Genomic DNA, 21,127 nt, shown 5'->3' on the forward strand with positions numbered 1-21,127 from the left:
GGATTAAATAGGCAACAAGTGTAAATATGTAGAATTTCTGATTTTGTGAGTGTCTCCAAAAATGTGTTATCATATTATAAAGCCGCCTGGTTGCTTGTTATTGTATTGATAATTAAACAAGCAAGGCTATAAATACTATATATATGGGCTGTCAACCGATTAAGATATTTAATAGCATGATTGTCCATAGGTTATTACAAATGAATCGCACATTTTTAAGCTGTTCAAAATACCCTGAAATATTTTGTGTTTAATACTTATCAACATGGGAATGGGCAAATATCCTTTCTTTATGCAAATGTATGTTTCTTGGAAACCAATCAACAACCCAAAACAATGATAAATATTGACCAGAAACCTCCAAACGTAATGCATTCAGCATAAAGAGATCATAACATGGCAAACTCAAGCCCAACAAATATCCGTCAAACACCAAAACGTCGGGGTTGTCAACACCCACGACCAAATTGTCCGGGTTTTCCCCCCCACAGTTAAAATAATACTACTATACTTGTCTCCCGCGCTTACATAGACGTTTATCATGTTCTGTCCCACTCGTTTCCTAAACCCATCCAACAACATAAACAATGCACCACGCGTATGACTTCGATCGAGCAACGAGCCCGCGAGCCGCCCCTGTGACGCGTGTGGCTCTGTCTGACACGATCTGTCCGTCAAAGCCTTCCGTTTCCCCCGGGATTCTCCCTGGTCTTACGCCCAGCTGCTCGAACCAGAGGAAAGGGGGCGGAGGCTCCACTCCGCATTGTATTTGTTTACCAGCGGATCTTGACCGCCCCAAAACGGCGGACCCGCAGACGCAAAGCGGCGACGCGGCAGCGCCCAATCAGGTCTCCGCGGTTCTGTATCCACGGTTCAGAAGCGCGCAACCGTCATGGCGAACGAGTTCCTCGACCGCCTCGCCTGCAATCTAGAAGAAGAAGAAGAAGAATCCTTGAACTATCACACAACGCGCCCAATCTCAAATACCGTCAATGTTCTAATAATGTTGTGCTGATATGCTTTCCGCAGCTTTCGAACACATTTGCCCCACCGAACAGAGGCAATGGAACACATTTAGCTCAAAAGTGGGTGCACCGAGTTGGCGACGCCCGTTTCATCAATACCTCATTTATCAGTTTCGTTTTCCTAGAATAATCACGTCACAATCACGCGTCTGTTTCGCGCGTACAAGGAAGTATCGGGTGGAAGTCAAATGATAAACAGTGAAACTTAACCGTCATTTAAGTTACGAGGTGTCGTCACCGTTGGAGAATGTACAATAATGACTATTTTGATCACAGATTCGCTGCTATAGTATAGCGATGTATGGAGATTTGAACTCCATCATATCTAATGATACAAATCTTCTCATATTGAAGCGACAGACCCGTATCAAACAGGGTGCTTGTGAAAACTTAAAAAACAAACAAAACAAAACAAAAACAAAACAAACAAACAAAAAAAAAAAAACAATGGGCTGAAAGTCGCTAAAATTGTCTCAGGACACTTTATTTAATTTGATCTTACATGAATCAAACCTCAACACAGTCATTCTAAGTTCCCACATTAAATTACTTTCAAATTAAACTAACATTCATCAATGCGAGACATGGTGAAAGCATATCCACGGACAACTAAGAGTACCATCAAAATTCATTGTAAAATGGCATGCAGGAATTGTATGTATTCGCTATAATTTAAAAACAAATTTCCAGTGTGGAGAAATCACATTTAGTACGAGGAAGGTCAAACATTTCTTTCCCAATTACAGAGCATCAGGAAAAAACAGAATGTGTCTCGCTAACTTGTAGGTGTGCAATTCCATTTTGGGAGTAAGGAAGGAGCCATGTAAAATACATTTTGGGAAGCTATAAGGAGACATGAGCAATCAGTATGTTTTTTCATTGTTATAATGTCAGGAATTTGGCTTATTAATGCTAGTGTTGACCGTAAATTGCGTCACAACAATTGGTACTAGAAGGCATCCGATTTAAATATTTGACTATTAATTACCATCTCATTTTCTTCCCAGTGGTGAAAATAATTACCTTGACCCAAAGAAGAAAAAAAAAAAAAGTAAGAAAAATAAATATACTGTATATGTCCCAATGAAATGTGAAGAGCATACAACCAGAGAAGCAACCATTTAAAAGGATTTTCACTTTAACTTTCCCTAATATTTCTCTCAAAGAAAAAAACAACATTACTCAAACGATACCGCTGCATGTTCCGACGGACCTTCGAATACAGAGTCAGATCGAGAGCACATCGGAGGTAAAATGGAGAAACGTAAAGACTAGACCAGGTAAGACGTGACGACAGCTCTTAAAACATTTCCATTTTCTTCCTTGTTTCACAGGGTGTAAAAGCTCAATTTAAAAAGACCCTTCAAGATCGAAGTTCTAACTCTCCATGGAATCTAGGAATTCCTCTTCTGTGATGTGCTCCAGCCTCCTCAGGACTCTATTGCCGCTGGCGGCGGGGTATTCCGTCAGCGGGGGCGCCGGGAGGCCCGGATGGGGGCTGTGGAAGGAGGGACCTTGGAAGGAGCAGCAAATGATGCGTAGGAAGGGCGCCAGATGGGTGATGGATGTCAGGGAGCGTTGGGTGAGGATGGGGAACTCCAGCGAGTCCGTAGACGACTCCTCGCTCAGCCCATTAACTGCCTGAATCATCACGGGAGCAGCCAAAGAGACAAATCAGACTTTCAAGTGTATTTAAGTTGGCTCACATTGTAGTCATTATGGTTCCCCCACTCCTAGACATACCCCGTATCTCTGCTGTATTCCTTCCAGTATTCTGACCACATGCGGTTTGCACTCCTGCTCTCCCTCTAAAAGTGCGTTGTCTGGGCCGGAGTAGCGGTTGACGTCCACCTCTGGAACAAAGGCCCAACGATACCTGCGCAAAGACAATTCAATCAGAAATGCTGAAGCGCAGCGTCAGTATAATGACCAAGACCTTAGCCCTGGAGGGGTCTTACATCTGGAACAGAGGCATCTTTTCTGGAGGGAAAGCCAGGGACATGTCCAGGAACTTGCAGGCAGACAGGTACATGTCCAACTCCTGCTGGGGGATGTGCAGTGGGCAATTCCTGTCCAGGGCTCCACGCACCACTTTGGCAAGCCTTCGTAGAACAAATAAAAGGACAGTATCAACGTTTATTCGGAAGAAAAAAAAAGAGGGGCTGATTCGCCAAAGGATCGCGGCTTTTGCAGCCGCTAAACCGGAGCAAATAACCCTGAAAGCAAGGGTCTAATTCACACACGCGCACCTGCAAATGGTGAAATGCACCTCTAACTGCTCTGCCATGCAAATAGTGTCTTGGTGTGCCGGTGCTGTTTGCATGTATTTTTTTAAAATTTTATTTATTTATTTTATCCTATGCTGTCAGCATGCTGGACATACAACAAAGAGTATTAGTATGCCATTGCATCTATGACAGAGTTAGTCTGCAAATGGAGTTCAAGTTCTCAAGCTGCAATGCAACTCTTTCTTCTCTTCTCGTTCTTAAATCCTTTAAAACTGCTGCAAAAACTCTTGTCCTGTGCACAACCTGTGGGATGACAAGTGCACAGCTTTTTGTTACACAGAACCACCATCAAACCCCATCTTCGGTGAAGGCACGGACCCCGGGCCGCGGGCGCCAGGCACGGACCAAAAGCCCGTCCGTGACTTTCCAGTGATCCGTAAATAATATTTTGACATTATTATTATTAGTAGTATTATTATTATTAAAATGACTGTGGCGGCATTGCAAGGTAGCAAGGCCTTGAACGATAGCAGTTTGTGGTGGTTCTCAAAACACACCCCAAAAGCAACTTGACACTTTGAATCATTTATTGTACAAAAAGGCATTATAAACAAACAAAAACGGTTTCATGATTCGCACTAAACTGAAAAAATATCGAAAAAAAAAACAACTAAAAGTTGTAGGGAATAGCGATTAAGTGGTCAAAATTGGCATTTAACCAAAGATGGCATCGAACCTCATAGGACCATGGATAGCTCCGTGGCGGCGGAACGGTGTCTGCGTGATCAGACACCTCATATCTGATTCATGGTGCTACTAGCGGCTGCAATCCATTCTTTGTAAATTCGCCTCAGCGATGTAGTTAAAAATATCACGATTAAACAGTGTTAATTTGGCAGCTTAAATAACTCATAGCATAACTTACTTTGAGACTTCTTTGTCCACTTGCAGGGCTTTTTCGAGACGTGAGAATATTCGGATCTGAGAAACAAGAGTATGAAATGCTGTAGATACTACATGTGTTGTTGGACAAAGCAAGGCAGCGGGATTGTGGCATAGTAGGTCCTACCAGTTCTGTGACCATAATTGGCCAAAGGGAGATTAGGTGCTGCGGTGAGATACGCAGCAGGAGAACACGGAACATCAGAAACATCTGAGCTGAGACGGCTGGGGTCTGGTTGATCCGCAAAGACTCGGTAAGACGCTCTGAGAAGAAAACAGAGCAACTCAGAGGGCTTTAATACGGGTCTTACCAACCTTTTCTTTTTTCCTCAGAGACGCCTTGGATCAAACCAGATTCGATCTGAGAGGCCCCCGCCTCGCACAAAGCACCGCCCTCATACCTTGGATCAGGGGCAGATAGAGATGGTACTGGTCGATCTCTCCGCTGAACATGGCAAAGGCCTGTCGCTTTATCAGCATGGGTTTCTGATCTGCACTAATGAACAGCTTGAGTGAGCTGCTCTGCATGCCTGCAGGACACAAGAGTATAAGCCAGTACAGTATGATCTTTTAACACTTCAATATACTAAAGACATTGCTACAAAAATATTTTCTGGCCATTTGTTTGTATCTCACTGAAGCAATGGAAATCCTAAACCCAGAAGCACAGGTTTTACTCACTCATCAGGTCTTTGAACATGGTCTTCTCATGGGTAAGTAGGTGGTCAATGATGGATCTCCAGCTATGGACAATCCCAGGCAATCGAGAAGGAGTCATTAGACATATTCTTTATTTAAAACATAAAGTACGGTATCATCAGTGTGTGACCGCTAACTAGTAGAGTAAGGCACGTGGCTCTCCTTTTCTTACTGGGGAGCACAGGAGGCATCCATGGTGAAGAAGAGGGGATCCATAAAAAGTTCAAAGGCCTCTTTCCTCCAGGCCCTTTTAGTGTAAGCATACCCACTGAGGCTGCTCAGCAGCTGAGCCCCGGCTCCAAAGCTGGGCAGGTTGTAGGCACTGAAAGATAGAAAGACAATGCCATTCGAGTCAAAATAGTGTTATCGAGCGTACAGAGTCCCGCATAGTGTACATAATGTAACATGAGAGCTACCTGTGGTTCTTCAGGTAAGGGAAAACATAGTACATAAGGCGAGAGATGAGAGGAACCGCCTTTTCCTTCTCATCGCTACGGTACACCATGTCCAAGAGTGGGGCCAGAATCTACGGCAGGAGAAAGTGCCTTTCCATGATATTATCACTTGTAAAAAATGTGCACACACGCAATACAAACAGAATACAAGTAAAACCTACCTCGGCCAAAAGTGCGAGGGCCTGCACACTGTAAGCTGAAGGGGCCGAGGAGGAGACCATAGTGTTGGCCTGAGCCTCGACATCTAAAAAGGGGACAAAAGTTCACAGTTATGGTGATAATTTGCTTCATATTTGATAGTTTTATCACCAGGCAATTCATTATTAATACTCTTGTTACTGTTAGAAATAATAGGTATCGATTAAACATCTTTTCAGATATTGATTTGTCATAGCTTTCATAAAGGCACCGACCCAATGAATGTCTCAGCAGCTTTCAGGAAGTGCACTTAGGTATTTTGAAATCAAAACTGCCACTTTGGGGACCATTACATTATTTTCCTCAAACATGAATAACCTCACAAATAAGTTAGTTCTTAACTTGGAACATCAACAACTCTCCTCAGGATGATTATTCTGTGGGGGTCTTGGGGTTGAACTGGCCAAGACCAATACACAACGAACATGTCTCCAGTCAAGTTAATAAACATCAAATAATGCATCCACTTTTGTCAACAGACTGACAAATCCTCATCCGCGTGGCGCGTGTCTCGTCCGTATTCACCACAAAGATCGCCCTCGGTTTCTGCGTCATCGGGCTCCTCGGTCTCAGGACACACTTGGGGTTGGTTTTTCACCTCCAGGTTGCGGCTGAGCCAGCTGGTCTGCTCCAAAGACGAGCCCGCAACCCCACCCACGGCTTCCAGAATCTTCTGGGTCACCTCCTGCACAACCATGATATAATATAATCAACACCATAACTCCAGTTCCACAGATATTCACTTTTATTTAATTCTACACAAATTGAAGCGAATTGGGTTTTCCGCGTGTTTTCAATCGTACCTGCAGATCTCGAGTGTCCTTTTTATTGTCCAAGTTGGGGAGCCGGTTCACAAAGTCGTTAAGGATGCTGTAAGACATGTTTTTTTTTTGTTTTTGTTTTTTCATCGGTTACAGTAAATCCCCTTCATTAAATCAGAGGTATTTAATTTATTTTTATAAATCAGCAGTTCATAATTCAAAGGCTGAGACAGACCCCAGCAGTAGGAAATGTCCAGGCGGCGCCAGGTTGAGCTGAACCGACTCTCTGAGGAGACTGAGGAGAGGAGCGACGTTTTCCTGCAGCGTCTGAGCAGCTAAACTGCACGCGGGGAAGAGCAACGCGGGTGACATCGGGGAAAAGTAAGCACATGGCATGGCTCAACGTGTCGAGCGAAAGCAGGACGCGGACGGCTTCTGTCGCATGTTCCTACATACCTCTGGATATAGGCGTAGCTGAACTGTAACATGGGAATGTCTACGAGGGTGGACTTCTGGTTGAATGGAGAAAACAGAACAAGAAAGATGATCCAAAAATCAGAAATGATCAGCAGGGGCCAAGGCGTGTGTGTGTGTGTGTGTGTGTGTGTGTGTGTACCTGGTCTCCTTTGATTTGATGTGGCTTCTTCACCACCTCCTTGACCAGGTGCAGTATGGTGTCGGTACGCATGGAGTTGAATGATTTCACCAGATCCACGATGGCCATGCGAGACTCACCGGGCACAGGCAGAACCTGGAAGCAGAAGAGGAGAGAATGACCGGGGGCGACCAGGGGCTGCAGACGATTTCCATGTTTCGGCTTTTCAAACCACTTCACGGCCCTTGCCTTATAAGAAGATATCCTTCACTGTTCTTAGTCACATTAGGTTTATGTGAAGAGATAAGATTCTTCCGCTAGTGAGGGTTGTATCACACTTCCTATCTGTCCACAGCATTTTAATTGAGACGAGAGCCAGGTGCACTTCACTTCATCCCGTTCCCAGTTACTCCCACACACTGCTTCTAAAGAGACAGCCAGAGTAGTAGAAACCCCCTCTGCACTGTGAACGCACCTGAAAGCGCCCAGACTGTACACTGCTTATCATTTCTAAAAAAAAAAAATCTATCATGTTTTGTATTCCTGTATTATTGTAGGGCCGTAGTCAGAACATGACACCCAACCCTTGGCCTATGAATATTTCTGTTCATGCCACAGACTTTCGCCACTTTTCTGGTGACTGGTCACAAGACGATGCTCAGCGGAGGCCTAATCCAAAGAGAAACTTCCGTACCTTGTTCTTGTTCCTCTTCTTGCTCTTCCTGTGACTCCAGACTGCTCCTACTGAGGCCATGATCTGAACGCCGTACTGGCCCGTTAGAGGGATCAGGAAGTCCAGTATGCGCTGTCGCAGGATCTACATGCACATCATGCAACACACACACACACACACACACGCAACTAAACTGAATGTCGGCCTTTCGCGTTGAAGGGGTGAAAACCAGATATGCTGACGGATACTATGATCACAAATAAGGGTTTCATTTTTTTTAAGAGAAGAATGATTTTATTCATCTCACTGGTGCGAATGCACCACACACACCCACACACACACACACAAACACACACACACACACACACACACACACACACACACACACACACGTGGCTGGAGAAACACCCACAATAATCCAAGTTCTTGTAGCACGCACATAGAATTAATACAAATTTGTTGATTAAACCTTTAAGTTTATTTTACATACACTATTTAGAACAGGGGTTCCTATATTGGGGTCTGCAGCTCCCTAGGGGTCTGTGAAGAAATAGCATAGCTGTCTGCGGCAATGTTATTATTTTTTCACCACACACACACACACACACACACCTTTGTGCTTCTGAAGTACACAGAGGTGGAGGTGTGTTTGCAGCTCTGCGCGGAGTCGGAGCTCCTCCTCTGAGTCTCTTCCCGCCTGAGCACGGCCCATAAAAGCGTCATGCTACTGAGCATGTGCGGTAGCTCCTCAATGACAGCATTGCGTGCGTTGCGGACATCAGCAGGATCACAGGCGATTAGCGACTGTACAAATAAAACAGAATACAAAGAAGAAATCACACTTTCAGCAAGAAATTTTAGCCCTTCATTAAACACTATACATGTAAAAGGGCACTGATAGAGTGCATATTTGTATGTTTTCTTACCCTCTTGTGGTCCAGTAGACAGTGGTGTGTGATAGTGGTCAGGCCTTCGAGTAAAGTCATAGGGTAGTCTGGAGCGATGTTCTCTTTCCTGGCATTTATGCTGATAAACAAAACAGCAACAATTAAAAACACCTATACTGTCCTATATGTAAAGATAAGTTTCCCATCACTTTTATAGTGATGAACAACTGCGTTTAGTCAACTTTTCCATGAGGATCAGAAAAATGTAACATTTATGACATAGTTGTAAAACCGTCAAAGGGGTAAAGACTTGGGTGTGCCATTCTTACGCCGCGTAGTGTATACGTGTAAAAGTGCATAAATGTCCAAAGTGTGGAGTGCACTGTTATTGTAAGGGTTGTGATTCCAACCTCTGATTTGCCTTTCCCCCGTCATGCTCATACAGTTTGACCAGCTCGTCCAAGTTCCCGCAGATCTGACTGATGATTGGAGCGACGATGATGCCCAGCGAGCGGCCCAGGTAGGGCAGAGAGGAGCACAGCAGCGACACCCAGTGGGGGTGCATGGCATAGCCGTACTGGGGCTGCAGGGCCCTGGCTGCCGCAGACACAAACATGCCCTGGGCCGTTATAGGCTGGTTCTGCACGTACTGGGCCGCCTTGATGGACTGCTGGAATAAGACTGCCGTCTGCCACTCCTTGGTGAGGGGGGTGCTGACCGCCGAAGTCTCCCGGGCCTCCTCGGGGTGTCCAGACAGCCCTCCTGGCCCTGCTCCAGGGACAGTGCCACTGGGCGACACGTTGTACTCCAGAATTATAAGAGCCTGGATGAGTTTGAGCAGTTCCACTTGTAAGGGATACTGTTCCTGTCCACCTCCTCCGCCCAGATGGACCAGACTCTCCTCTGACAGGCCACCCTGCTCCTCCAGGAGGTCCACGCCCCTCGGAGCGGCCTTGTCCGGCCCCTTCTGACTGATGTACATCGAGGCAGACAGGGTGAGCAGTGTGTACTGCTGAACTTGGTACCCGGAGAGGAGTCTACGGATGGGCTCCAGTCTGGTCCCGTTGCCCTCCTGCCCCTGTGCCACAGAGCCCAGATGGTTCACCATCCGTGTGAGCACCTCCACACTCTTCACCTGCACCTCCCGGTTCCCCTGGAGGTCATGTGGACCCAGGCTGAGGTACGACGGGTAGTGGGAACGCAAAAAGCGTAGGCACAGCGACACCAGGAGCTCAATCAGCACGGATGGGGGCACGGAGGTAGAAGAGGAAGGGGACAGCAGGTGGCCATAGAAGCCCCTCCCATCCTGGGCCTGCTGGTGGCGTTGCAGGAGGTTGGAGACCAGGTTAAGATGGGCTGCAGAGCTGGTGTCCAGACAGGTTGTGGAGAGAGCATCCACTAGAGGGCGCTGACCACTGCTCCGCAGCAGACTATCCAACAGGGCCAGGCCTTGGAGCAGACGATGCCAGCCACCAGCCACAGGATACAGCAGCACGTGGCGGAATAGAGAGTCAATGGCCTCCCTCTTCTCGCGCTCCTGTTTCAAGAGGCGAGATTTTGCCATGGCCTCCAGCTCCAGATCCTCCTCGTCCTCGCTGGACAGCGAATCCGACACCTGTGTGTGCTCAGACTCGACCCTGCGCAGGCCGTTGACAATGGCTCCTTCCTCCACACTGCTGCGGTAAGGGCCGGAGCCTGAGCTGGAGTACTCCATGGACACCTGGGCACCGCTAGTATCGGCCGACTCTGTGTGCTCGCTCTCTGCCTCCTCTGCTTCCTCGCCAATGTCCTCCTCCTCCCCCGTCTCTTCGCTCTCGCTCCTTGACAGCGATATGGCGTCGGACCCTTTGGCCAACTCTGGGTCATTGTCTAGCTCCCTCCAAAGGGATTCTCGATCCACCAGGTTCATATAATTCAAGGTAGCGTCATCTGTTGCCACTGCCTCTCCCAACGTCCCTGAACTCTTGGTGGAACATCGACTTCTGTTGCTTAGAACCTTTAAGTTTCCTTGAGCGTGGGGGGGAAAAAACAGAACATCTTACAAAGATGTTTTTTTCTTTCTCACGATTACGTATTTCTGTAATTGTTTATTAACTACTTACCTGCGGTGAGGTTTTGTTTGATGTTCTGGATAGAGCAGCACTGGGTGGAAGGGTGAAGGAACAGCAGCAGGATGGGCTCCAGAACTCGGACCACGTCGTTGAGGGATAGAGCCCGTACCAGCCAGCACTGAGCAGTGGCGCTGACCGAACCATCAGAGCCTCCCAGGCTGTCCACCACAACACACAGGGACCTGGGGGGCAGTTACACATTTTGATTATTTCAAGGAGGTTATTATTATCATCATTTTAGACAGTGGGAAGGCGTCTCTGAGAAGATTTGAATTTTAGGCAACCATCAGGAGCCATATTCTTTTCCTGATGCATGTGGCAAGCAACAATACTAAACTGAATGTCGGCCTGTCACGTTGGGGGGATGAAAACCAGATAGACCGACAGATACTATGATCACGAATAAGGGTTTCATTTTTTTAAGAAGAATGATTTTATTCGTCTCACAGGTGCGAATGCACTTAACACACAACGAACACGCAGGGAATGGTGACGACCACGAATACACACACACGCAGAGAGTGGTGGCTGGACACACACACACACTCTGCCTTTCTCCCATCCCATCCATCCTTCCTCCAGGGGCAGCCGGGAGCAGTGGGCAGCCCTAACTTCGATGGCGCCCAGGGACCAATTCCAGTTGGGGCCAGGGACAGGACAGGAAAGTGTTCTGCATGTTTTTGATTGGGGTCCGTTTTTGTTTTTTCATATTGGAGGAGACCCATCTGAGCAGGGGAGAGCATGCAAACGCCAACCAGGAAGGCCCCTAAATGAGTTAACCCATCTGAGCAGCGCCCCAGGAGGGAATCCAACCCAGGACCTTCCCGCTGTGAAGCAGCAGTGCAAGCACCGCACCACCGTGCTACCGGTTCTGTGATATTTGCGCTATTTCCTCAGAAAGGTTCAGGCTAAATTATGTATAAGTGTAGCTTCATTTTACATTCTCTACAAACTACAGCAAACGCTTAATCTGGCAATTCTGCCTTGCCATAAAAAACATTTTGGGAGCCGCTGCACTAACCTGTCGAAGGACCGGTTGAGGGACATGGTCCAGTTGTTCTGGATCTCACGGGTCAGGTGCCATAGAACTGAGAATCGGTGAAGCGCCTCCAGCCTCACGGCCTGTGGGAGACAAACACAAGGGTTTTTAGGTTTTTCCTTGTCAGACCTAGGGCTTATTTATTTAGCTTACTGAAGTAGTTAGGTATATTTGCTTGTCCCGGTTGAACGGAAAAAAAAAATGTAAGCATGTCTATTTAAATATGTGACTCCTTTGCCTTTTCGATGTGAACTCACCTTGTCTTTGTGTAATAAGGCCTGGCAGATGATGTCTTCGCAGATGGACGCAGACGGAGCCAGGCAGTGGAGTCGGTAGAAGAGTTCTACACAGGAAATGTGCTGGTCTCTCCATTCAGTGTCCAGTTGGCCCCACAGTACCTGGGCCATCCGCTGGGGTTGTGGTTAACAAAAATTTAAAATAAAAAAACGCAGGAAAGAAAAAGGAACAAAAAATAACACCAACGAAGATGATAAAAAGGTGTTGATGGAGTAAAAAGTATTCAAGGGTCATTCTACTTTCACAATCAGGCTTAATTGACCTAGTATGCTTACAAACATAAAGAAAATTAGATGCTATATTATATATATATATATTAGTGATATAGTAAAATAAGAAAAATGGTTATAATACAGTATGTAGAATGAATGCAATGTGCAAGCAGCAATTTCCAAATAAGAAGATAAAGATAAAATAAAGTGAGTGTGCATGACAACGATAAATAAAAATGTAATATTAACAGTGGGTGAATGGATAGACAGTATGTGAATGAATATACAGTAATGTATGTTTTTTGGAGAAATTATCAGGCTCATACATACTTTACTTAACCAGATTCAGACAAGGAGGTGAACACAAACAGACTAAACTAACTGTGTTCAACGTTTGAAGGGTGCAAGGGGAAATTTGGGAAATAGGCCTTCCGGCATCTGAAAAAGCTGAATTATTGAAGCGATACATATTGCAGGATTATTACTTTTAGACAACGCTACTGAAACTATTGTACACAAAAATGAGAGAACCACAGCATTTCTGAAATGAATGACATAATTTTAACCTGGTAAAAATGAGTGCCTTCCTCTATGGCACTGAGCGTGGCGGGGAAGATGGGCGGCACCGTGACCATCTGCAGCCGCCCACTCAGGGGGTTGGAGTTGGAGCTCTGGTAGCGCTTGTGCTTGTCCTGGATGACGAGTGCCAGCGTCTGGGAATGGTTGATGAGCTCCAGCAGGGAAGCCATCGCAGTGTGCTGAATGCTGTAGTCTCTGCATGAGCAGCACAGAATCATCAAGGACCTCAGCCAAATAGGAAGGCTGTCCACATCACCGCCTGTTAGGAATACAAAAACCCCCCCCGAAAAAAACGATTACAGCAGGTGGACGAGAATGTTTACTACATCTGTGTAATAATCTGTGTTGTGGTGAAATTGCAGACGTTCATTGCGGTGTTCTGCGGACCTGCGTGGTTGAACATGTCGGTGTGGAGGGCCAGACTCTCCTCTTCAGTCAGGTAGACGGGAAAGGTGGTGCACTCCAGCAGCAGGTGGCAGGTCGCAGTGAAGGCCCGGCGGTAGGGCTCTGAGATCTCCGCCCTGCCGCGGGGCATGTAGCCGGCCCCCCAGTCTAGACACCTGACGCGGCCCTTGTTTTTTTTCCTTTCGGAGCCGGTCGCTGAAAGCTGAACCTCGCACGCAGCGTGGGCTTTCGGTTTGTTGGGGGTAAACAGCTCAGCAAGTTTGTCTTTGATGTCCCTTCCGCCCAGGGAACCAAAGGTGGGCTTCTGGTCCAAGGGGAGAGAGGTTTTGTCAGGCTGCGGCCTTTCTTCCGGCTCCGCCACATCCTCCACCTGAACCAGCAGATATCTGAAAGGCGGAAGGCAGGAGAAACATTTAGAGGCTGCCCTGAGAGAATCAGCCTTTCAGCTCGCTTGTCGCAGCTCACCTTGTCGTGATGAAAGCCAGGATGTCCAGCAGATGCTGAGTCATGGTGTCCACGCTGCCTCCCTTCCTCCACACCCCCTCACTGTCTCCGCACATTCTCGTCGTTTCCGGTTCTGGACCTATTCCCGGTAGCAGGTGCTGCTCTGACGGCGAGGCGCTGATGCCCAGTCCGCTGTCTTCAGAGCGGAGATATGAGAGGACGCCTTCCTCCGTTTCAGCCTCTCCTTCCGCATAACCGTCTGGCTCGTGGGTACCGTTTACCTGACTGCTGTCGGGGTCCTTCTCTGTCTCCTTCTCAACGTCCTACAGGAGGGAATATGGAAGATGATATAAAGGCATCATCAAATATCATCCGACAGCTTTTTTCCCCAGGATTAAGCGCCTGACCTGAACCCGCTCTCCTGCCACTTCCTGTGCCTGAGCCAGGACTGTATCCTGTGTGTTTGTCCCCGTCTCCGTCTCCATGTAGGCCACGGGCATCTGGATCTTACTCAGCACCTTGAAGCAGGCCTGCAGGCCATCGGTGAGCTCTGCCAGATCCACTGTGGCCACGTGCGTATGCAGGGCCTGCAACATGGTGCCCAGCATCTCGGGAAGAAACTGGGACTGGATGTCTGCATGGAGCTCCTGTCAGAAGAAACACCCGGCTAAATCCCTTTTACCTGTGTGTCGCGTGTTTGTTGTTCATGTGGCTCAATTACCATTTTCCGACTATTCCCGAATATTGGTCTGATACCTACAACTCATCCATCACAGATTTAGACAATTCATTTGAGGTCAGAATGATATAATTATGAACATATAATCTAGTTTTCGGCATCAAACTTCTGTGTGACAAAAAGAAAAAAATTAAAAAGCAGAAAAAAGTTGCTTTGACATCTGGCTTGTTGGTTATGGATCTTTGCATGCGATATTTCTCTTATCAATACATGCCTATTCATTTGCCTGTTTTCCATAGCATTGATTCTGTTCATTTGTGGAAAATTTGTTTGTTTCAATAATGGAATTGTGTGTGTGCTGTTTACCAGAGGTAAGACATTGAGCAGGAATATGATCAGCGTGGACATCTCTGTGAGAGTGGGAACAGGCTGGCCCGAGTGTTCCGGGTCGTTTTGGCCGCTGTGGATGGAAGCCGGGAGACCGGGTTACCGTTAGAGTGGATGGAAATATGGATGCTAGTGAAAGGAAAGGGGCTACAGGGTTTCCCTGCAATGGCTACGCGTCATACCTGAGTGAGGCACAGAAGCACTGAGTCATGTATTCCCACAGGTACACGCTGTTCATGGAGCTCACCAACATGTTCATGGTCTTAATGATCTCAGAGGCATTCTTATTCTCTTTCACCTTGCTGGTGAAGAAAACATGACAAGACACTTATAAACTCTCTGAGGCCCATTTCACTGAACACATAAGCCTTGTTGGTAACAGAATGTACCCCTCCCTCCCTCCCATCTAACCACCTGGCCAGCTGGCTGCCAGAGAGCCCAGAGCTGGACATGGCTTCCCCGCCCAGCATCTCCCGGCAGTAGCTGTAGAAGGCTCGCACCACCTCCAACAGCAGCCTGCTCAGAACCACAGGACCTGTGGAGAAAAACAGCAGCACACCCCTTTATGACATACAATATTCAGGTAACAAAATAAAGCCTATGGGAGATATTGAATAAGGCAAAGAGACTTCCAGGTAAAAACATTAAAATATCGGAATCAGGTATATAAAAAAAAAAGGGGGGAGAGAATTTGCGTAGACCAGTACTTCACGTCATGTGCTTACAGTATTATGAAAATTCACTATTTACCTATCTCCGGTTTATCCAGTAGGCTGATGATGATGCGGAAGGGCCTGAGGTAAACTACTAGGTTCTCTGGGTCAGTCTCAACGTCCTTTTGCTTCAGGATGTTGATCAGAGCCTGAGGTCAGACCGTCAGATGAGACACACACACACACACACACACACACACACACACACACTAAGCGTAATCCCAGAAAATGACAAAGCACATTGTAGGAATGTGCATTGCACAGTGTAAGAGCTCACATGTCTCAGTTGTATATAACCTTATGTATTATGAATGTGTCATTAATGTGTCACAAATATATTTATCATGTGTGTTTACGCTTGTGGTTTTGGTGTGTGTGTGTGTGTGTGTGTGTGTGTGTGTGTGTGTGTGTGTGTGTGTGTGTGTGTGTGTGTGTGTGTGTGTGTGTGTGTGTGTGTGTGTGTGTGTGTGTGTTTTACCTGGATAAGCAAATCTCTGGAGTAAAGCTTAAAGTACAAGCTTGTGTGTTCTTCCATGTTTGTGGAGAGCTTTTGCTCGGGAATCAACATTTCTTGTTTTCTGTCAGTCCCTAGAAAGAGAGCGCATAATCAATTTATTTTAGGTTGGGAAGACAAGTATAATTTGCTTTTTATACAAATAGAATTACCCGTGATATCCTTGTATTACTTTGGTTTATATAGCGGTAAATTTATGATGAGGCTAGTCCTTACCTAGGAGCCAGGCATAGAGACGCCTGTTGAGGGACATGTCCCTGCGGAGCAGAGTGAGAGCAGCAGCAGAAACCACTGTGACCATGTCCTCACTGCTCATAGGGATGGTGGCCTCCTCTGAGTCCTGCACATGATAGTGCGCGTGATAGTTAAGTTAGAACAAGACAATATGAACTACATATCATATCATGATAGAACATGAGTTATATGATATATGTTTACATACACATGCATATGATACATCTATGATACATGATATATACATAACATAACATGATAGAATTTACAGTTTGACGGTATACAACTGTACTTTGGTTTTCAAATACTTAAGGAGGTGGGTCCGGGATAAAATGTAATTTTTCTTTCCTCAAAATGTTCGTAGTGAGTCCTTATTGATACAGCTGCAATATGCAATTCTTCAATCATTTTATATAAATGAAGAAAACACACACACACACACACACACACACACCAGGCAGTTGGCAAAGGGGAAAAAGTGAAGGACGATCTCCAACATGTTCCTTTGCACCAAGGCGTTGGAGTCTTGCAGGGCGAGGCACACAGATTTCACCTGGAGACACATAGAGAAACAATTATGGAGCAGCAGAGTTCCAGTTTAGCAAGTTCAAGGGTTAATCGTCGCCAAGGGGGACAAAAACTTGGTTCAACTCAAAGTCAGAGCAAACAACAGCACAGTTAACACACACATACACACACATACACACACACACACACACACATACACACACACACACACACACACCACAACAACAACAACAACAAACGCTCACCACAAGTCGATGGTCATAGCCAAGCATTTGCCTTTGCTTGCATGGGGGAGCCATGTGGTCAAAGTGGGTGACAACAAAGAGAGTGGCAGGAAGCCTCACCAGGGGAGTGACCAACACACTGCCCCACAGAGCCCCATAGAATACCTGCTGGCCCACCAGCAGAGAGAGACGCAACAGCAAGGTATCAGTCCTGTAGAGATAAGCGGAAAAGCGGGAGAGGGAGAATGAGCTCAATGCACATTACGAGATTGTGTGAAACATTTTGAAGGAAAGAGAAGGAGCAAAATAGATACCTATCGTAGATCTCCAGTCCCTCTTCCATGCCCGGCAGCAGTCCTGTGATAAAGGCCTGGAGGCTGGGCAGTAAAGCCCTCTGCAGGGGGAGGTAGTAGCGCTCGTACAGTGTCAGCAGGACGGGCTTGACTGCCATGGCAGCGTGGCCCAATAGCGGGAACAACCCAGAGCTAAAACACACACAAACGCACAAAAAGTCATGCACTATATACTTCACCAGCCCTTTACAGTCAGATCAAATACACATTTTGCAGTGTAGAGTGACGCTTTCTTTTTCACCTGTAAATAAAGAGATCCTTCGCCAGCCATTTTGTCCCGATGATCTTGAAAATAACTTCGTATGTCTCCAGGGCCTTAAGGTGCACTCCGCTGGGCAAGGCTGGGTGCAGGCACTGGGCCAGACGCTTCCCGATGATCAGCCTCTTGGGCAGGAGGGAGTAGCGCAAGTTACTCTGCAGGGCCTGATGGAGTGAGGGAAAGAGAGCGAGATAGGAAGAGGAGAGGAAGGTTAAAGGGGAGAACAAACCAGCGCACTGTGACAGCTTACTGGGCACAAACCGAAAACGCTTTGTGTGTACAGGTACCGTACCTTGTTGAGCTTGCCCAGGGACGAGATGAGATCGGCCCATTCGCTAGAGGACTCAAAGCTTCGAAGGGCCTTCTCGATGACCGCCGCGTAACTACGGTAACGGTAGTCATTCTGCAGTTCTAGCTCCTCTGGATCCATGATGCATCAGTGTTGTCCCAGCATGCTCAGCATATTATGTCTACAGGGGGTTGAGACGAGCGTCTTGGTTCAGATTGGAAGTAAGGGGATTGTGGATAAGAGGATTTATCAAACTTACATTCAACAGCTCTTGTGACAGTATTTGTCTTTCTCTGTCTTGATGGCCATCTCCCTGCTCTCTGAGGTCTGTCGCTACCACACTAATTTAGCCAATTATTCCAATTCACTGACACAAACCCATGGGAAGCGGGAACAAATGCTGTCATTCATGGCTTGGTCAGTGCTTGTCTGGCTGACTTGTCCCTCAATCTAAGGGGGCAGGACGCCTTCAAACTCAAACACAGATATTGTGTGGCACACTTTAACCTCTTGGACGAAAACAAGTTTTGGACCAAAAACAAAAACAAAAACAAAAAAAAATGGTGACACATGATCTCGGATTCCATGTTGGAATTGAGAGAGAGAAATAATCATATGATGGGTGTTAAAGCCCTACTTGGTAGAGCTTTGCTGTGTATAAAGGCCATAAAAGCTTGCATGAGAATCAGTAAATGCCTAGATTTTCTGCACATGGCAAAGGCTGTTGTGTGGTGTGCCTCTCTGAACGCGACCAAGCGGAGAGGTGGGCGGGGGAGTGGAAGCCAGGATTAGAGCAACACAGACATCTGGACATCAGGACTCCCCGTGGCTGAGCCGAGAGCAGCTTTATTGCGATGGGCAAGCCTGAAAACACGTGCCGGGGGAACTACTGAACACATTAGACCTCTAGAGCTACAGTGAATTACAGCGACATAAAAATAAGGTAAATCCAGATCACGATGCACTTGGATAAAAGCGGGGCCGGCGAGAATTTATTGAGAGGAGGACGAGAGGCTGACTGTCTGCATGACTATATGTCTGACGCCAAACAAGACAGTCTGTGGTTTACTTACTCATAGCAAAACACACTCCTAGTTATGTTTAAAATACTCTCAAAAATTGTAGTATTTTAACATCGTAGAGGGAAAAAAAAACCAAAAACAACTGTTAATGACGATGCATACGTGCATCTCTGGAAAATGCTCTGATGCTGAAGATGCCAACAGCTGTGGGTGAGGGACTTAAAGTAGGAAAATCTCAGGTTTGTCAATTACCATCACAAACATTTTGCCAAGTGTTTGTATGGTAGTGGTAGGGGTAGGGTGTTTGTTGCAGAAATGTACACTGATATTTGCATCCTGTATGCAAATAAAGGATGGTGTGTGCTTTAAGGGTACACAAACTGTAAACAGTTGGTTAAACAAACCCCTACAGTAGTATAGAACAGTATTTGTCGACCTGACAGCGCCACCAAATGTGATAGGCTCTCTCTCACACACACACACACGCACGCACACGCACGCACACGCACACACACACACACACACACACACACACAGTCCGTTTGGTCTGAGACTGAAACTCTAAGGCACAATGGATTGCAGAGTGCATTATGTAAGTGCATGATCATTGCACACCGGCAGGATGAATCTGTCAGTCTCAGTGTATGGGAGTATATCGACTGTGTGTGTGTGTGTGAGTGTGTGTGTGTGCGCGCGCGCGCGTGCATTCTTGCTAAAATACACGCTCAAATACACGTAAATACACAATCATGTGTTAACAATGCACACGGGACTTTGTCATATAAGCGCACAGAGATGTTGTTCGCGAATCCCCCAAAACGGTAAATTCCCACACACAACGGGACCGTAAACACATCAGCATTAGGACGCATCCGTGACTCACCGGCTGCAAAACAAGCGCCCAAAGACGCACCCGCTGCTCGGCGTTCCGGCTCAAATGTTCAATGGCCAGGTCTTCATCCCTGCGTCCTCTGCGTGCGTAGAGAAGGAGACTGCTACCCAGCCCGAGAGAACTCTCTCCATCCCTGAAGGGAGCGCTTTAAAGCAGCAGGGGAGGAATCCTTCGGCTCAGCTGATGCGGCACTGGGACGGAAGAGACCGCTTCCTGAAAGCGGAGGGGCGGGGGTGTGGATGTTCGTCCCGATAGAATATCATTCCTCGGGGTGAGTGAGTGATACGTGCAACGTTCGCCGCTGTAACTATAGTTTAAAATTAAGTTAGAAATGTGTAGACAACGAAAGGGATGTTTGTTATCGCGTAGGATTCATCGATAGACCGGGCAGTTTGATCAATAACCCCCCCCCCCCCCCCACCACCACCACCCTTCTCGCAGTGGTACAGTCCAGGATGTGCCGTGTTTACAAACCTCTCGCTTCACTGTTGAGTGTTTGGTGCAAAACAGGGAGTGAGCTCAACCATAACCAACAGTTTCTCTTTGGGCCCATTTACATATTGCTCAAAATGTAAAGTACATGCGAAGATGAAGATGAAGATGAAGAAGAAGAAGAAGAAGAAGAAGAAGAAGAGGATGATGATGATGATGATGATGACGATGATGATGATGATGACGACAACGACGACGACGACGACGACGATATGATAATAACAATAATAATAATAATAATACAAACACCTTAGTTATTTATCGTTTTAAATAGGTATTATTTTTTATTTTTATTTTATTATTATCATATGTGATGTGTCTGCATATTTAACAAAGTATCTTGAATCTCATTACACTACCCATATTACACTGCTATTAGTTACTATTATGTCATTGACATGTAGGCCTTGTGTTTATTTATGCATTATTACTTGATTATGCATAATGACTTGTAAAAAAAATTTTTTTTTTCATGTTTGGAATGCATATTATTCATTCAAACACCCAATGCACATGACATCACCTAATATTGCTCAGGCTTGCGTGCTCTGTCAGCTCAGGAGTCAGATCTCCCCCCCCCCCCCAACTGTGGGAATAGAAACGCATCCGACTGGGTCAACTTCGTACTCAATGCTTCAGATTGTAAATCTATGTATCTTCAAAATGTTCCCATCTTTTAATTTACGCCTTCATTTCTCAAGTTCAGGTTTTGTATATGTGTTTGACAAAAAGGAGGCAATATTTTTTCTTTTCAACTGATCCAATCCCGCTGAATCTCCCTCCACACTGTGCAGCACAATTCAATCATTTCTTCTCAATATCATGAGTATTTTGTGTTTTTATAGAGAACCTGCCTCACTATTAGTTTCAGTCGAACGCTAAGTTGTAGATATTGGCAGGACGGTGTGGATGTTTTTATAATTACAAGATGCTACAGGGATCGATTGATGATATATTCCCAATAGAACATTAGGTATTTAAAAAAAAAAAG

General features: G+C 46.2%; 2 protein-coding genes across 2 annotated transcripts; both read right to left on the bottom strand.

The window, feature by feature from the left end:
- Positions 1–1,488: 1,488 nt before the first annotated feature.
- Positions 1,489–15,106, bottom strand: dop1b (DOP1 leucine zipper like protein B). Its single transcript, XM_080019575.1, has 29 exons — positions 15,031–15,106; positions 14,799–14,918; positions 14,596–14,689; positions 13,958–14,197; positions 13,572–13,873; positions 13,089–13,492; positions 12,689–12,960; positions 11,871–12,023; positions 11,596–11,696; positions 10,566–10,756; positions 8,874–10,470; positions 8,503–8,602; positions 8,189–8,380; positions 7,598–7,720; positions 6,925–7,059; positions 6,765–6,820; positions 6,544–6,648; positions 6,351–6,417; positions 6,073–6,232; positions 5,511–5,593; positions 5,311–5,420; positions 5,067–5,216; positions 4,877–4,938; positions 4,597–4,725; positions 4,323–4,459; positions 4,179–4,234; positions 2,984–3,127; positions 2,769–2,901; positions 1,489–2,666 (listed from the first exon to the last, which is right to left on the bottom strand). Exons 1-29 carry the CDS (start codon positions 15,084–15,086, stop codon positions 2,403–2,405), a joined length of 5,736 nt encoding a protein of 1,911 aa, XP_079875701.1. The 5' UTR covers positions 15,087–15,106; the 3' UTR covers positions 1,489–2,402.
- A 942-nt stretch (positions 15,107–16,048) lies between these two features.
- On the bottom strand, positions 16,049–19,763 carry LOC307243867 (protein DOP1B-like; the record flags this gene model as incomplete). The annotated part of the gene is made up of 7 exons (XM_080018837.1): positions 19,636–19,763; positions 17,734–17,911; positions 17,424–17,605; positions 17,144–17,314; positions 16,851–17,040; positions 16,532–16,630; positions 16,049–16,183 (listed from the first exon to the last, which is right to left on the bottom strand). The coding sequence occupies exons 2-7, from the start codon at positions 17,869–17,871 to the stop codon at positions 16,049–16,051; spliced, it is 915 nt and encodes a 304-aa protein (XP_079874963.1). The 5' UTR covers positions 17,872–17,911; positions 19,636–19,763.
- Between the last annotated feature and the right edge of the window lie 1,364 nt (positions 19,764–21,127).

The sequence above is a fragment of the Zeus faber genome (assembly GCF_960531495.2).
Source record: "Zeus faber genome assembly, chromosome: 18".
In the NCBI taxonomy this organism is placed as follows: domain Eukaryota; kingdom Metazoa; phylum Chordata; class Actinopteri; order Zeiformes; family Zeidae; genus Zeus; species Zeus faber.

Bases quoted from the DNA above. Each gene is read 5' to 3' on its own strand.
- dop1b (XM_080019575.1), bottom strand. From the start codon at position 15,086: ATGCTGGGCGGGGAAGCCATGTCCAGCTCTGGGCTCTCTGGCAGCCAG. The intron at 8,381-8,502 runs GTAAGAAAACAT...TTATTTGTACAG, and splicing joins GTCTACTGGACCACAAGAGG to TCGCTAATCGCCTGTGATCC. The intron at 2,902-2,983 runs GTAAGACCCCTC...GTCTTTGCGCAG, and splicing joins AAGATGCCTCTGTTCCAGAT to GTATCGTTGGGCCTTTGTTC.